At 29.5% G+C, this 17,447-nt stretch overlaps 1 protein-coding gene across 1 annotated transcript; it reads right to left on the bottom strand.

Moving 5' to 3' along the window:
- Positions 1 to 3,092: 3,092 nt before the first annotated feature.
- On the bottom strand, positions 3,093 to 4,662 carry LOC118063467 (protein CURVATURE THYLAKOID 1B, chloroplastic). Its single transcript, XM_035077514.2, has 6 exons — positions 4,356 to 4,662; positions 4,150 to 4,253; positions 3,984 to 4,070; positions 3,799 to 3,861; positions 3,443 to 3,480; positions 3,093 to 3,343 (listed from the first exon to the last, which is right to left on the bottom strand). The coding sequence occupies exons 1-6, from the start codon at positions 4,522 to 4,524 to the stop codon at positions 3,286 to 3,288; spliced, it is 519 nt and encodes a 172-aa protein (XP_034933405.1). The 5' UTR covers positions 4,525 to 4,662; the 3' UTR covers positions 3,093 to 3,285.
- Between the last annotated feature and the right edge of the window lie 12,785 nt (positions 4,663 to 17,447).

The raw sequence follows: 17,447 nt of genomic DNA, 5'->3' as shown, positions 1-17,447 counted from the left end.
AGTAGGAAAATTACAAAACATGAATAAAGAATTTTATAAAAGAATGATTAAGGATATTGAAGATGTAAATGGAAAATTAAACACCAAAACAAGAAAAGGAAATGATGAAGTGATTTTTTTATTTTAATTATACTATATTGGAGACAATGAATAAGATTTCCAAATAAGTGGTAGTTAATGTTAAAAATCATTTAAATAAGAAAATGGAAAAAGAATCAAATCATTAGAGGCATGATCACAAACAAAATTGGAAAGAACCCAGTTGGCCAAAATAGTTCAATGTTAGGAATAATCCTCTATTTGAACCAAGAATTAACCAATGCAAGCCTTTAATGATAAAGGAAGTTGAGAGCAGTTCAAAAAATAAATTTATTAACTATTAGAGTTCATCACTAAAAGATATAGATGAGATAATGATTCCAAATAACTAAGAAATGAATGGATTTCAAAATAAAGTTGATCCGGAGTATATTCTAGAGATAGTGGAATAAGCTTATAGACCTAGAATTTAACAAATACATAGGATAACATTTAGAAAACCAGATTACATTGATAGGATATATATTTATCCTAATAATTTCAAGCTTCTAGATTTTACTTTGTTTAATGGCTAAAGGATTGTGTTTGCTATAAAACATATAACAAGAATTTTTGCCAATGTAAGAAAGCATTTGATTCTGACTTTTTAAAATTAATATCATTTCCAAATTCTTTAATCGAAAATTCTTTTACCTGGTACATAAAATTGCTGCCAAATTCAGTCCAAGGTTGGAATGATATGTAGACAATAATCCAAGCTCGCTTCTTTAGAACAGAATCAGAATTTGTTTTGGCTGATTTGGTGAAATTGAAGCAATATTTTGAGCAAATTGTTAAACGATATCTAAATAGGTTCATGATACGATCCTGGCTGCAACATCAAAGGATCATTAGAAGTGTCTATTGGGTTTCTTTTAAGGCCTAAAAGAAATTGTATCCAAGAAGAATTTGATGAGCTAAGTTAAGAGACTTGAGTTAAAAATGTTCAAATCTCCCAATCTAAGCCTTTGTCTATCTTTTGGTTTATATTTGGAGCTACAAAAGGATTTTGGATGTGATTCCAATTTGGTTAGAAAATAAACATTTGTACATTTCTATCCATATATGGTAGACTTGTTAATTTACTTATATAAAAGAGAACAACGTGTTTGAAGTTAGGTCTAAATTGTGCAAAAATAGAAAAGATATTGTTTCCTTAAAAGCTATGAATTCCATTCAGGAGTCTTTAATGCTATTAGAAAATCATATGGCAACCTTTGGTTGACTTATTACAAGTATTCCACATCAAACAATAAGAATTAATTGGTCATAAATTAATTCATATTTTGTAAGGCATTAGGCATTTGTTCAGCAAGGATTCTTCAACAATTATTTCTCTTAGGTGTTTTTCACTATCATATATGGAAAATGGTGAAAAATAATCTTAGACCATTATTTTATTTATTTTTATTATTTTAAACCTAATTTTAATTAGTTTGGGCTTTATTTAAATTGGATGCATGTCTAACCCATTAGTTTTAGGGTTTATATTCAAATATTTTTATGTAAAGATTTTATTCAGTTTTGACAATAATAACAAAGTTGCTGCATATTGTGTGTGCTCTATAAGTTATTCCTGTACTTTAATTCTTGATTGAATTACTCAAACTTATTAAAGGATTGATCAATCTTCATGGCGTTTTCTATACCTCTCATTCGCATCTTAATAAAGGTGGAAGGTGGGGGTGGTCTTCTGTATAGTCTTGATTTTTTAGGATAAAGTTCTTGTTGGATCAAGCTGAAGCTTATCTTTCTTGGAAGGATAACAATTTTTTTGCAGGTTGATGGATCTTTATATCCATAGAGTTTGCATCAGTTCATGGAAGCAAGGGAAAATGTTAGGCTATAATTCTTGAAATGAATTTATTATGATTACCCATCAAGGATTAGAATTAGAGTTAAGAAAGAAATTCAAGTTAATGAATGGAGTTCAAAGAGATATATGAATTAGGAGTAGGGATTTCTAGACAAAAAAAATATTGAAAGAAGTAGAAAAGAGGATTACAATTTTTAAAATTTATTATCAAGAAACAATAGATATGGATATTGTAGAGTTTGTATCTGGTGCACCTTTAGTTTATGATATTTTGACTAAAAAGAATAGTAAAGCTTTAAAATTTTTAAGATTAATGAGAAAATATATCAATACGAATCTCACGATCACGTGATATCCCGAACCAGCCATCCCACTTCTATCCCTGGTGGCTTATCTTGTTACACTACTTCAAACAGTGCTGCACTAGCTTTGCAGACATAATTTACACTAAAAATGTTTAATGCTCTAGCTTTCTTGGATTGTTAAGACAGCGCAGTTATAGCCTTCTACATTTGGTTGCTCAGCCTCGACGCTTTCAATGTTTTTTTCATTTCATTCCATTCTCTGTCTGATCATCTTCGTGACAACTTACTTCTTATACTGTTCACTTTGCACCCCGCGGCATCTCGCGGGGCAATTCACCCAGTGATATCACCATGGGTCCATGGAGTTTTAACTAGCTTTTGTCATTGCTTTTATGTAGGGCGCATATCTAATTTTTGTTTAGGCTTTGAGATTAACCACAAGATGAGCGTTTTTTCTTTATAAGCAAATTCTGGCAACAGATTCTTGTAAAACAAAATTTGGGTAACTCTTTTCTTTGCCTACATTTAGAGCCTCAGATTTATGAAAACCATGGTTTTGTGAACTTGTTTATCGCCAAGCCAAGCATAGTTTTTGTTGTGAATGGTGAACTGAACCATATATATTTAGCCGAGGTCGATGTTAATCAAATCCTTATATGTGTGTGTTCAGTAAATGTTTCCCAGATGCTTTTGGTCAGATTCTTCTCTAATTTAGGTAATACAAAATTTTGATGTGGAGTCTTCATACATTGCAAACCCAAAGAAACAAGCTGAATTGCTTTGCTAGCACACAAAGGGAGAGAGCAAAACATGGCCGCAAGGTACTTAGATAAACATAGCTGCTCTAGACCTTCCTCCTAGAAGGTGATTATGGGCATAACTAATTCCAAGGGTGAGGAAGCAAAATATTTAATTACATGTATCTTCAAGATAAAGGTTCATTACATGGATTTACTCTGGTTAGAAGCTTATGTAAACAAAATGAAGCAAGGCAACATGTTCATGCACAAAGCAGCATGATTCCTTTTTTCTTTTTGAGAAAACCGAAAGTTCATCTCATTGTAGCAGTGTTTCAACTGGCTTCCTTTAGCTGCTACCAATTACTTCCTTGTATGTGTCTTTTATTTTTGCAATCAAAGCTTCCCTGCAATTTTCCCATGTGTATTAACATAAAATTAGTGAGACAAACATGATGCATTTTTGCACCAATTTCTAGGTGGTTGTGTAGCAAGCATACACTTACCTGTCAGGTTTGAAAACCAGATTCTTGTATGCAAACCACTGGAAAGAAAAACAGGTGATGTATGACACATTAGAAAAATATTATATTGTTAGGCCACACACTGTATAAACAACAAATTTTAAGTTTTCAGACATCATAGACGAAAAAAAGGAGCAATTAAGTTGAGGATTGTTAAGATGATGTGCTGATATTCACACAGGCTCCTATATCCTACATTATTCCATCAACGTTGGAGGCATTTGTTGGATGTTGATGATATCAAAGCCCTCAGATGCAGGAAGGAAAATGAAATCTACATAATATAATTTGTCTTCTTATATAAATCAAAATAGAAAAATTGAGAAAATACTACTTACTCCAGTGTAGCCAATTCCAACAAGCTCAAGAGCTCCAGGAATCAAAGGAAGCCTCTCAATTGCCTGGTACATGAACACTTTAACCTCTTCAATTTAATTTAAAGGGAAAGATCAATGCCAAAGGCAGGTAAGGGGACTTAAAGAAATAACATTGGGAAAAAAGTGCAATTGGCGAAGCAGCTCACCGAGATCAACCCAGCCGAGCCCCAAAGTGCAACTCCACCAGCAACTACAAGTGAACTCACTGCATATTTGTCTTCAACTTTATCCCACTGTCCACCGATAACAGATTCAAATAAAAAATTTACCAAACTTAATTAAAGCACGTTTCATGAGAGGAAGATTTCTTACAGCTTCTTGAACTGTCTTGACAATCTCTGGAAGCTCAGCTGAAGCGACTTCTACTGGGGCCTCTCCTGTAGCCATAGTCATAACATTGCGAGCGATCTTTCGACCTGAAATTAAAAATCGAAAATCACTGTGAATAAAACAGAACATCTGTGTGTCTGATATGCAATGCGAAGTGTCTACATGTATGTGTATTGTTTGAGACTCACAATAAGTAGCGGCTTTCCAGGGGCGGTTTTGAGGCTGGACAGGAGGAGGGGGGAGCGTTGGGAGGCTCACACACTGTGGCGATGCAACTGCTGATTGGCGAGAAGCCTTGGCATCAATAAGGCCTGATGAGGAGGAGATTGACAGGGGAGTCGAGGAAGTTGAAGCCATGACTGTAGTGTATCCCTACAGGTCACTGCACTGTTTGTCCTGTGAGAGGATTCTAAAGGTCACCAGGGAAAGTCACTGTTTGATAAATTCTTGATTAGACTGTGTAGATGGATCTTCTTCCAAGTCTAAGCAAGAGCACCACACATTCCTTCCATGGAGATAGAATGCTGACGTGGCTGTTGGATAGCCAATCTATGGTGTTTATGATTGGATAGGTTACTCCAGGCTGGAGCTCTGTTGTTCTTACAACTATATTATGTTATCTTCTCTGTTTTGTTTTTTTGCTTTTTTTTTTTTTTTTTTCCTTCCCATAAACAGGGCCAAAAATATCCTCTCCATTCGGTCAATAACGGTGTACTCGATGGCTTAAAACATGCAGAGGTGGAAAATGTTGTTATCCAAATATAATTTTTTATGTAAAAATAACCCATCAGATAACAAATTACTGCCGACTTTCTTCAATGCATTGAGGTTCTCTAAATTAAAGTAGATAGGTGGCTAGCGATGTTCCGCAACAGGGAAAAAAAAATAATGATAAAAATAATGTTCAGGTGTTGGTAGTGGTTTTTTTTTATTTAAGAAAAGGAAATAAAATAAATTTTAATTTTTAAATAAACTAAATATTAAAAAAATCAAATCAAAAAATATTTAATTTTCAAGGAAGATCTACAAAAATATTTTTAAGTTAATTTAGATTAACTTGTTAAATTTATAATCTAGTTCATGAGACTATGATGACTTTATAGAACATAAAATTAAAAAAAAAATCACATAATTCAATTCTCAAAAATCTAATATTAAAGGATAAAATTAAAATATAAAATCATTTAAGAAAAAAATCTAAAAAAAAGACCAGTATCAACTTGAATTAATTTTTCAAACTCGAGTTATGAAATCAAGATTTTTTTATAAAAAAAATTATAAAGTTTAATTTTTAATTAACTCCATATCAAAAGATGAATATTAAAAATAAAATAAAAAAGATCTCAAAATTAAAAATAACAATAAAAAAAACAAAAATAAAATTTAATATAAAAATAAAATAATTAAACACCTTTTATTTTTTTAATAAACCAGCGTGAATTTAGAGGAATTGAGAAAGATGTCGGTGTTTATTCGTTAAAAAAAAGTTGACTGACTTAAAAGAAGAAAAAAAAAAGACATGAAGTCTTCCGCTGACAATACAAATCAACCCTTCGTTTTGTATTAAAAAAAAAAAAATTAAACCCTTTTTCAAGCTTTAAATTTGGAACCTGAAGCTCTATTTTAAAAAAAAAAATTAATGAAATTAAATTTTATTTCATCAAAACCAAGTATCAACTGAGTAACGAAACAAATCTCTGTCATATGTAGCATAAAAATAAATCACTACGAATAATTCCAAATCAAAACATGTTAACGGACCAAACAAAAAGAAAAAGGAAATGAGGGATAAAAATAAAATAAAAATCCTAAATACCAGAAAAATAAAGGAATCACTATTGAAATTCATGGTGATTCCTTTTAGAAAACACAATGAACTGTCCTCGTAGTATTTTTTAGTGATAATTACAAAAAAAAAAAAAAAAAATCTTATAAAATTGATTATATCTGAATATTTACACCATTATATTAATTGGAAAGCCTATGGAATCTCAAAATAATAAAATTGTCTTCTTAATTACAACAATGCCAAAACATTCCATTAACGCAAATTTCTTCGAGGCATTTCATCAAACAAATTCTGTACATTCATCAAACCATCACATTTCGCATCAATCAGATTCACGGTGACAAATGAATGATGCGGATGAGGTTCTGCAAAATATTTTTGGTATTCTCCATCAGTACTATGCCAGCAGCCAAGCCCAAGATTAGATTTTTTAATAATCAAAAAATAAATTCTTAAATATCTCATTGAATATTCAGTGCTGCCAGCCAGTTTCTTAGATTAGATTTGATTACAGTGCTGCCAGCGAGTTTCTTAGATTAAAAAATTATATTAAAAATCATTGAATATTCATGAATAAATTTTTTAATAATCAAAAACTAAATTCTTAAATATCTCATAAAAGGTACAATATTACTTAAGAAATATGATCAAACTTAGTAATAATCTAAATATCATGTTAAATATTTAATTTATAATGCATTTCATTGCAAATCTAAAAAAAAAAAAAATCATATAAAGCCAAGGGTACACGGCTTGGCCTTGCAGGCCCATACAAGCCATATCTCTTATCTCTTATGTTGAGCTATGAAAATATTTTTTTCTGGCTTTTTATTATTTTTTTTTTTTTAAATAGAAGAAATTGTAAAAAATTCAAGGATTAAAAATGAAAAATTGTAAAAAATCAAGGACGAAAATAAATTTTATGCGCACCATGAACAGAAAAAAAGAAAAAAGGCTGGCTTTTTGCTTCTATATTAAATCTGGTCTATATTGTTTAAATTATTTATTAAATTCTATTATACAAAAATCAAGTATATATCAATTCAAAGTTAGAGCATTTTTCCACATAGAAAATACAATGAATCGGATGAACTGAAAGGAATTACCCGAATTTAAATAATGCAAACATAACACATAGGATCAAATTTAAAAGAAAAGGTTTGGTTTCAAAATAAATAAATAACCATGAAAAAAAAAAAAGAATGGACGAATCAGGCGTACTATAGCAGTACACAATGCAACTAAATGTGCATAAACAATAAAATGAATAGAGAATTCCTATTTTCTTTTATTAAATAATGTGATATTTATTTTTATAACGTGTATTTTAATAAGTTATATATGTTGAGTATCCTCAAGTTCACTCCTAATTCCATGGATAAAATAAAAATCTTTCCTTGCCTCTGAACTCAATCAATACAAAGCGAGGAATGTTGAAAATATAACGGTGTGGTAAGTGTAATTTTTTTTAAAATGTGTTTTATTTTAAAATAATATTTTTTTACATTAGCATTTTAAAATGATTGGAAAATTAAAAAAAACTATTTGAAATAATTAAAAAAATATTATTTTTTTTAAATAAAAAACAAACAAACTACACTGAAAATCCTTTTCATTGCCATCCTTGTTGACCATTAACCAAGCTCACAATTAAAAACATAAAAAGAAAATAAAGAAAAAGGAGTACTCGACGGTGAAAAAGTTATGCTTATTGATTTACAATCCCAATGAACAATGCATTGATAATCCAGGACAAGGATCTCTTTCACAGAATTGGGGTCAAAGAAAAGAAAAAGGTCTGGTAGTGAAGGACATGGGAGATCATTTCAAGGTGAATTATCACATTGTACCACAAAAAAAAAAAAAAGGAAAAAATAAAGGAGAGTGAATTATCACTGGAAAAGAAGATGGGAGGTCTTTTATTTGGGGATCCAAATTCCTTATCACCCCGAAAATTAATATAAAATCAAGTCTAAAACCTAAAAATAGTTTCAAACAATTGATTGGATGATACTTTGTGGCATGTTTCATGTATTCACGTAGCCAGCTGAGATTTAATAATTTTTTTTTATTAACATTGATGTCTAAACTAGTTTATATATAGCTTGATTAATTATATAACATATATAATAAATTCCAAGATATTTTAGTATGAAAACATCCTTATACAATATTGTTGAATTTTAAAGATATTATTTTCCTCTGCCCAAGATGTCATGAACAATAATTAGGAAGAAAGCTTGATTATGATAAGACCTTACAGAGAAAACAATAATTTAGACCAAACCCAAAAAAAAAAAATTAAAGAAAGGACATTTACATGAAAACATACTATTTTACACAGTTTGATTATGCATGTCTACTCCTATGCATGTTAGAAAAGGAAATTCATGAATAAGAGTTATGAACGTTCTATTTGTAAGACAAAGAAAATACAACACACACTATTAATAGGTATTGTGCCAGATTATCACGAAGGATCCATATTGGAAAAAAAAAAATAATATCATTGTCGTTGGGATTAGAATACACAAGTCATATTCAACAGGTAGAAGCTACTATTAATGAATTCTTTATATATATAGTTTTATGTCCATGTAGTGTGGGAGACTATATGCATGGGCTTGCGCTACCCCGTGAGTCTTTATTTTATTTTTTTCATTAAAAATAATGTTTATGTGCTGTTAGTGCTTTTTAAAGTAAGTTGAAAATTTTACAACTCAGGTTATAGACCCAACTGAGTGAAACAAGTTGATTTTATTTTAACAGATGATAAAAAAATCAGTAATGATAGTAGACAAACCAAATTTCTTTTAAAAAAGAGGTCATTATAACTTGAAAAAAATAACCTTTTTTTCCAAAAAAGGAAAAACATTATAGTTTAATTTCCATACAATTATATATGGAAGGACAAAATTGAGTGAAAAAAGATCTAAAAAATTAGTCAGAGTCAACTTAAGTTAGCATGACAAACATGTAACCTTGGTAATAAAAGGCGAGCCAACTTGGGTTAAATTTTCAAACTCGCGATCCATATCATGAGATTAAAATAATCTAGTAGAAAATAAATCAAAGAAAACTACAAAGTCTATATTTAAAAAAAAAAAAACTAATGTCAGAATAATGAAATAAAAAAATAAAATAAAAAGAGAGGATGTTAATTGGGGTTAACTTCTCAAATTTGTGATCTAAATCATTAGACTAGAAGTACCATGCAAAGAAAAACTATGAAGCCCAATCCCCACTAATCAAATGTTAAATACTGAATTCAGACAAAAAAAAAATCAATTGTATCAAAGGATCCAAAATAATAAAAAATATTAATTAAAAGAATGATGATCAAAATTAAACCCAAAAATAAATTAAAGGATAAAATTGAAAATAAAATACTTTAACAAAAGGATAAAAAAAATCAAAAGAATGAGGATCAAATTGAAAAACATAATATATCATAAATTTGGATTGAATAATGAAATTTAAATAAAAATTATACAAAAGGGTCAAGAAAAAAAATTAAAAAAAAATAAGAACCAAATTGAAAAAAAAATAATATATCATCAATTGAAATTGAAGAATAAAATTAAATATATATATATTTTTTATGAAAAGGTTAAGAATAAATATTAAAAATAAAAAAAATAAGGTTCAAAGTTGAAATATCAATAATTAAGAGGCCAACAATGAAATTTTTAATGACAAGCATGGTATTCAAGGGGAAGGGAGGGGAGAGAGAGAAAGAGAGAGTGAAGATTTCTAAGCAACAACCCATCCCACAAACACCATCACTCGATCTCCACCATAATTTGGGATTGAAAGATGAAGTTTAAAGTATCAATAACTAAATGAATGCGTCAGACTGTGGACATCTCCCGTATGCTGGCTCGTGTGTTGCACATGTCAGCTACTTTTCTGTTTTAATAATATTTTATATTTTTTAAGATTAAATTACCCTCAACCACCTTGATAATAATAAAAAACACTAGGGTGAAAAGATTAAAAAAAAAAAAAAAAACCCTTTAATACAAGCTTTAAAATTTTTTATTTTAAGTATAATTAATTCATTGTACTATTTTTTTTTTTAAAATGAAGTAAAAGCCTCTAGATGCCAGTTTCAAGAATTTTGCTTTTATGTGCAAATTAGTAATTTCACTATAATTAAAAGAATGAAAAAGATAATTTACTCTAATTAATATGATAATAATCAATGAGTCACATGAAAAAGATAAACATAACCCTAATTCTGAGGCCATTGGTTTTTTAAAAAAATGCAAAACAATAATTATATTATAGCGGTGGATAATAAAATTTGTCTATGGCCATAGTGAATTTGCCATCTAGTTTATCTTTTTTTGTTATAAATAAAAAGCTGTAATATTGTTTAAAATAAATATTTTGTTACTTAGAAAGTTATTGTTATTTATTCTTATAACGAAGACATCAAAATATAACTTTACAAAAATCATGCAATTTTCATATGCATTAAAATTTGAAATTAAGTGTTTGATGGCTAATGTCGTACCATGTCATTTTCATACCAAATCAAATCATTTTCACTGAAAATAATTTTAAAAAAAATGAAAATCAGAAAAAAGAAAAAAAAAGGAACTAAATAAAAAAATATGCACGCTTACATGAAGAGGGACCTGTGATGCTTAATGGATGGAATTATAGGGACCCAATTGTCCAAATTGAAACCATAAAGGTATCTTATCCCAAAAATTAATACCACGAGATCCCTTGATGTAATTAAACTGAGGAACTTACTTATATTCATATATCATAAAAATTTTATAATACTTTAAGAGTAATTATTGCTAATTACTCTAAAGGAAAGAGATTGATACGAGGAGCAGGAAAAAAAAGAGGGAAAATTATTGCTCTATTTCTTATAAAGGGTGATATATAAATATATGTGTATTTATTATTATTGCACATAATATGTTTTATTAATAGAATAAATAAAATATTATTGGGTTGAGTATACACCAGAGGAACATACTTATGTTCATAGGTGTGATGGTCTTTTTAAAAAAAACTTCAAGTTTAATTATTGTTAATTGCTCTATAGAAAAAAAAAAAACAAAAAAAAGAGAGAGAGAAAAGAAAGATAAAGGATTAAAGAAGTTATTATTTATGTTAGGCGAAATATTCTTGCTAGACAAATGTAAATTTCTTTTTCATCTTTTTAGTTTGACTTATAAACTAACTATTAATATAAAATTTCTCATGTTATTGGACATTAGTTGTGTTTTGAAATGAATACTTAATTTTTAATTTAATGAGAATGGTAATATTTAAATTCAAAATTATTTAATTATTAAGAATATGATATATTATCAAATAATTTTTTTAAAAAATATTAGATATTATTCTGAGGATGTTTGAGAAAGTAGTAACTGTTGTTTTTTAAAGTATTTTTCATTCAGAAATACAATAAATAATATTATTTTTATTTTTAAAAAATATTTTTCACATGAAAGAAGTAAAAATAAATTCATTTAAAATAAAATAAATAATTTTTTTAAAATTGTTTTTAAAACCAAAAAAAAAAATTATATTTCAATATTCATGTGAAAGCTCGTACTGAGCGTCAAAACATCAGGTCCGTCTGAAGGACATGTTGCCTTTAGTTTTCAACCAATAATGCACTGCAGAAAGACTCCCTGAATTTGAATGAGTACTGGGGGCAACGAGTACATCAGGGATTTGACGAGAACCAGCATGCATCAACCACAAGGAACATATGCAAGATATTACCATGTTTCACTAGTTCCAATGACAGAAATCTGAATTATTACAAGGTTTGGATTTCAAGTTTTTATCTGATAATTAGGTTTTGATTGAATTGATGAGTTAATTTTTTTAAAAAATAATATTATTTTAATAAAAATTAAAAATAAATAAGTTACAACTAGGTTTTGCAGAGTTAACCGAATTATTGGATCAGCAAAGTTATAACTGGTTTTTTTTTTAATCATATTTGGTTACAACTCTGAATAAGTCAGATTATGTATTGACATTTCAGGGGAGGACGAGTTTGAAAACTATGTATTATTAATTTTAGAATTTTAAGAAGTGTGTGCGTGTGTTACCATGTTACTAGGCATGGGAAAGCCATGGTAGATGCCGTAGAAGAATCAAGAGATAAAACAAATGAAAAGGGGAAAATAAAGTGATTTCTATTGACTCCTCTTTTTATTTCTTTTCGTCTTTTTCCCTTAAACTTTTCGTGATTGGAGTTTTCACAGCTGACGGCGATGACTTTGGTAATCCACCATTCTGAGACTTCCTACTTCTCATCCAGCAACGAGAAACCTTTCCAGTAGATAATAAACAAACAGAGCTGTCTCTGCTAAATACCATACGCTAATGTGCTCGACGAAGTAACGATAAGATAATGCTGATGATGATATGGAAACGCGAGATTAACACATAATCTAATGCCACCGATGATCTGAAAACGAGATTAATTTTTGAATTTGCTGGCTCGCGTTTCCAAATAAAGCAGTCTCCGATTCCAATATAGAACACAAATCGGGATAAATCAATCTGCTGTTAGTTCTTGTTCTTGAAAGCATATACTCAACCATAAATCACGTAGAGAAATGTATTCATGATATAAAAAAAAACAAAGAAATTATAAGAGGAGAGATTGAGGCTGGCCCCGGAGAAGGAAGAGGGGAGCAAAAAGCTGTCAGAAGAAGAGACTCGAAAAACCAAAATGACAAGGACTGGTCTAGAGAAAGGATGACATGTCTCTGACCGGACGTTGGCGATGCTTCTGCACATGGGGATATGTGCGGCCATAGCTGCTGTACAGTCCGCATCTCTCAATCTGAGCCATATGACAATTTTCAGAGACTTGAAACATGGGCTCTGCTTTCCTCACCCTCTGACTTTTTCCCTATTTCCATCCATCAAAAATTCAAAACCCTTTTGCCCTTCGCAATCTTTCCACCACGTCACCTTCGCAATCCTTCCTGCTTGGACCTTTATTCTTTATCTGAAGATGAATGAATCCATCGGTTAAGGTTAAGTCTAAACATATGTATATATTTGTATTTTAAAAATATTTTTTAAAAAATTAATTTTTTTTATTTACTTTGAATTAATATTTTTTGGTATTTTAAGATCATTGTCATGTGCTGATATCAAAAATAATTTTTTTAAAAAATAAAAAAATTATTATTTTGATACATGTCCAAGTGAAAAACATTTTGAAAAACAACTGCAACTACACTCTCAAACACGCTATAAGCTAAGAGAAATAAGATACCCTTCATACGTAGCTAGAAATAATGTTGTTTTTTTTTTTTGTTTAATGACGTGTCAGGAGCTGGAATCGCAGGAAGTTGTAGGGGTGTTTACTGTGGGTTTGGGCTTTGTTTTTCTTAAGAAAATGATTCGGACCGAACCGAAAACCACTTCAAACCGATCTGGTTGGGTTTAGTCAAGGTCGGTTTTTTATTAAAACAAGAATTAAATGAACTTGTTTTTAAAAATTTTTAAATGGGCCTATATATTAATTGATGTTTAACAATTTATTATTGAGTTTTGTTTTTTTAGACTTTTTAATTAAATTTTTTTATTAGGTTTTTTCATCAAATGCAACCCAACTAATCCTGCGATTCCAGCTATACAAATTAACTTCCAAATAAAAAATAAATAAATTTGTAACTCATACCTGGTGAAGTTGCTATACACCTAACTAATCCCGGTAAAACTTATGGATATAAGTGAGATTTAAAGTGAAATATCTAGTCCTATACTATTTAACATGACAAGCCATAAAGTTAGTATACTTTTTGCATTTAGTTTATACAAATAACATGTTATTCAAATTTTATTAAAATTCAATATTACTTATATATTATAGAGAGTTGCTTCTGGTTATCGCATCAAATATATTATTCCTCCAATTCTATGCACGATTAATATGAATATGCTCCCACAATAAAAGCTATATTAATTTATATTTACAATTCTAAGTTAGTATTTAAAATGGAATGAATTCAAACAAAGTAAACCCTTCGCTGAAAAATTATATCTTAAGAAATATTAGAAACTCGAGTATTTATCCCATCTCCTTCAGACATGCTTTACATAGCTCCTAGTACACACACACACACACACACACACAATCATGGTCCTCTAGCTGTAGTTAAGAATGACCCTAAAGTCCTTTAATAGTGTTAGGATAAACATTGGCATTAGATTACTTGTAGTACTCGTGAAAATAAGCTCCCAAAACATATGCATTATGTATGCTCAAGTATACAAAACCAATCCTTTATCACATCAACTAGGGGGGTCTTAAAATTAGTATCCAGCCACATCATTTTGGTGTTTTCACCTCTATAAACTCTAGCCAAAGACACGCATCCTAGTAGATAACCACATAAATCATCTCTATCAACCAACCTTTCTCATCCTGTTATTGGTGCTCTATTTATCAAAAGTCCAATTAACATGACAATGCCCTGCAATGTGTACCATCTCACCATTATACAAGTGGAACGTCTGGGTCTCACATTTCATTGCTCAACCAGCACTGTAATTAATCTGGGGTTAAGATGTAGCCACGTAGTTAACTTATCTTATAAAAATAGTATTGATAACATATAGGCAAACACGCTCATGCAAATCTATAATGGCATGATGACAAGGTGTCATAAGATCACCGCCCCTAAAATCAAGCAATTTATACATAATTATTTAAACAATATTGTTAGTTAAATTTTAGGTTTTTTTTTTTTTTAAAAAAAAAATGTCAAGTCAACTGACCTTTCCATTCCAAATATCTTTATAGCAATATTGGTCTTACACGTACAAAACTGACATGTCATCTAGACCTATTTGCATAATTAAGTGGTCATGTTAGTTGACACTACTAAAAGTAGATGAACCTCCTCTAGTTCGAACAATGTTTGGCTTGAGATCCTGTTAAAAAGAGTTGTTAGTATTGTAATACAATTAAATTTTAAATTAGGTGACCATACAACAATAAGTTATGTTAATAATTTAAAACAAATGCAGTTATTAGCATATATTGTCTATTTTAACATGTTTTCTTCTTATGAGATCTTTAACAATAAATTCCATAGTTTTATATGAGTTTGCCTCTCTATCATTCATCTCGTTATTCAAGCGAGTGGATCTCCTTCAATCATTTTTCATTCTCCATCTAGTTGGACATCCATATATATTTAGATCAATATATTTAGGCTGTAATGGTGTGTCGTGTAAAGGTTAAAAGTAAAGAATATATTTATGTTTATATGACTCATTGGAGAAGAAATGATCATTAAATTGCACGTGTTCAAGATATTATTAAGATAGCTGAAATAACACCTTTGTAAGATTAAAACACCATCCATATATGCTCTAGTTATTACCACATACAAGTAATTTAGTTAAGATAGCTGGAGGCTACAATACATCAAGTCTTATAAATTCTTCAACAACTTCTATTCGTTAAACAAAATATTTATTACAATAAAAAAAAAAGATCATTTGCATTATAGCCATTAAAGGTAAGCCACAAACACTTTTCAATATATTATTAAAAAACTTTAGCAAAATAATCATCATATTTCCATAAACCATTAAAATCATATGAGAGTGTCACTTTCTCTTCAGGTTCAACTTCTAACCATTTTTTGATCGTGTCACCCATCTCATTCAAATCCTTGTTTTGAAGGATTTATACGCATCATATGCAATATATTTTTCAAGGTAATATTTTTTTTTAATCTAATGCTAAAGTTACTGATAAAGTGTTATTAACAAACCAATGATACCTAACATGCTAGAGAAATATTTGTGTCATTGAATTCTCAATCATCGCATATCTATTTGATATAATACATAACTAGGAGTGATTGCTAATTATATAATGACAAAGCAAATCTAAAAGCATCTCTAATTATTGTTAATCTCTTCTTTGATAATAAAAAAAACATAATCGATAAACTCCATTATTTATGTCATAAGCAACTCCAATCAACAACTTTACTTTATATTTAGTATACAAGTGATTGTCATCAATACTAGTCAAATGAACTTTATTTACTAGCGATATTTTTTTTTTATAATTATGTTATTAAATTATCTAATTTTGTTAAGTCACTAATCCAATCTATATTTTTCTTGTTTTTTAAAAAGTACTATTATTATTTGAATATTATTTTTTATATAAAATAAATTTGATCTGATTCATTACATCAATTCTAATAAATCCTAAAGCCAACATAGTAAAAAAAGAGGGTACGAAAAAGCAAGTGCCATAGCAACTTTATAATCCATTTCTATACGTACGGACATTTGAAAGTCAATATAAAAAGAAAAACATCATTTGTAATTCTCATAATGAGATATTAGATTATTACGATTAATGTTACAATTACAATTAAAAAAACAAAAATGAAAGAAGTGGCAAAAACATTGATATCGATACACAAAGCATTACGAATTGGAAAAATGCTTCCCCATTTATTTCGTGTCCTTAAAAGCATTTTTTAATCGAGTCATCACAATTTTTTTTTATTTTTAAAAGCGAGCAAAAAAACTAATAAATTGATTAAATAAAAAAACATTAACTAAAAAAACAAAACTAAAAAAAAAAAATAATAAAACCAATTAGAATATCTAGAAACACTTCCTATTTGGTCCCGTTCGGTTTTGTAATGCTGAAACCGATTAAATCACAACCAAACCGAACTGGTTGGATTTAGAAAAAAATAAGTACTATAAATTGAAAAAAAAAAAAAAAAAACTCTTACAAAGCAATAACCCTAGGAGTCGCACACCCGCATGGCCGCACCCTCCCCTTGCCCTTTGGGACACAATCACACAGACAATCAGACACCCCCATCTTTCAATCTTCATCTTCCAATTTTCATTCTTCAATTTCCACTCTAGATCTAACATCCCAGGCTTCACAGCAACACCTTAGATCTTTCAATCTTCATTCTTCAATTTCCACTCTAGATCTAGCATCTTAGGCTTCCCAGCAACACCCAAAAGCCTTAGTAGCAGCCATCTCTTTTGGTCTATCTACATTCTAGGAAGCAAAAAGTGGAGTCTTGGTCAGAGCTGAGGAAAGGTAGTGAAGGTTCGACTCCGTTCGGGTGGGTGAAACCCTTGTGTTGCGTAGAGAAAGGATAATAGAGCAGTCCATCTAAGCACTCTTCTTCAATTTAAAAGGCAAAAATAATAATAAAAAAAAACAATATAGGTTTTTTTAGTTTTTTGACATAAAAAACCAAATCGAATTAAAATCGGTCGGTCAGAATCGGTTTTCGTTTTGTTTTTTCTTTCTAAATTTTGATTTTGGTTATTTTTATTCGTAAAAAACGAACCGAACCGAAAATGATCACCAATACTTATTTCATTCTTCTCTGTTACAGTGACTAAGAATTAAGTTTGATAATTTATTTTATTTGGCTTGTTATGGGATTCACAGTGTCAAAAAATTATCCTAACATTTAAT

The sequence above is a fragment of the Populus alba genome, chromosome 2 (genome assembly GCF_005239225.2).
Source record: "Populus alba chromosome 2, ASM523922v2, whole genome shotgun sequence".
Classification (NCBI taxonomy): Eukaryota; Viridiplantae; Streptophyta; class Magnoliopsida; order Malpighiales; family Salicaceae; genus Populus; species Populus alba.
This window is presented reverse-complemented; position numbering and strand designations above follow the sequence as displayed.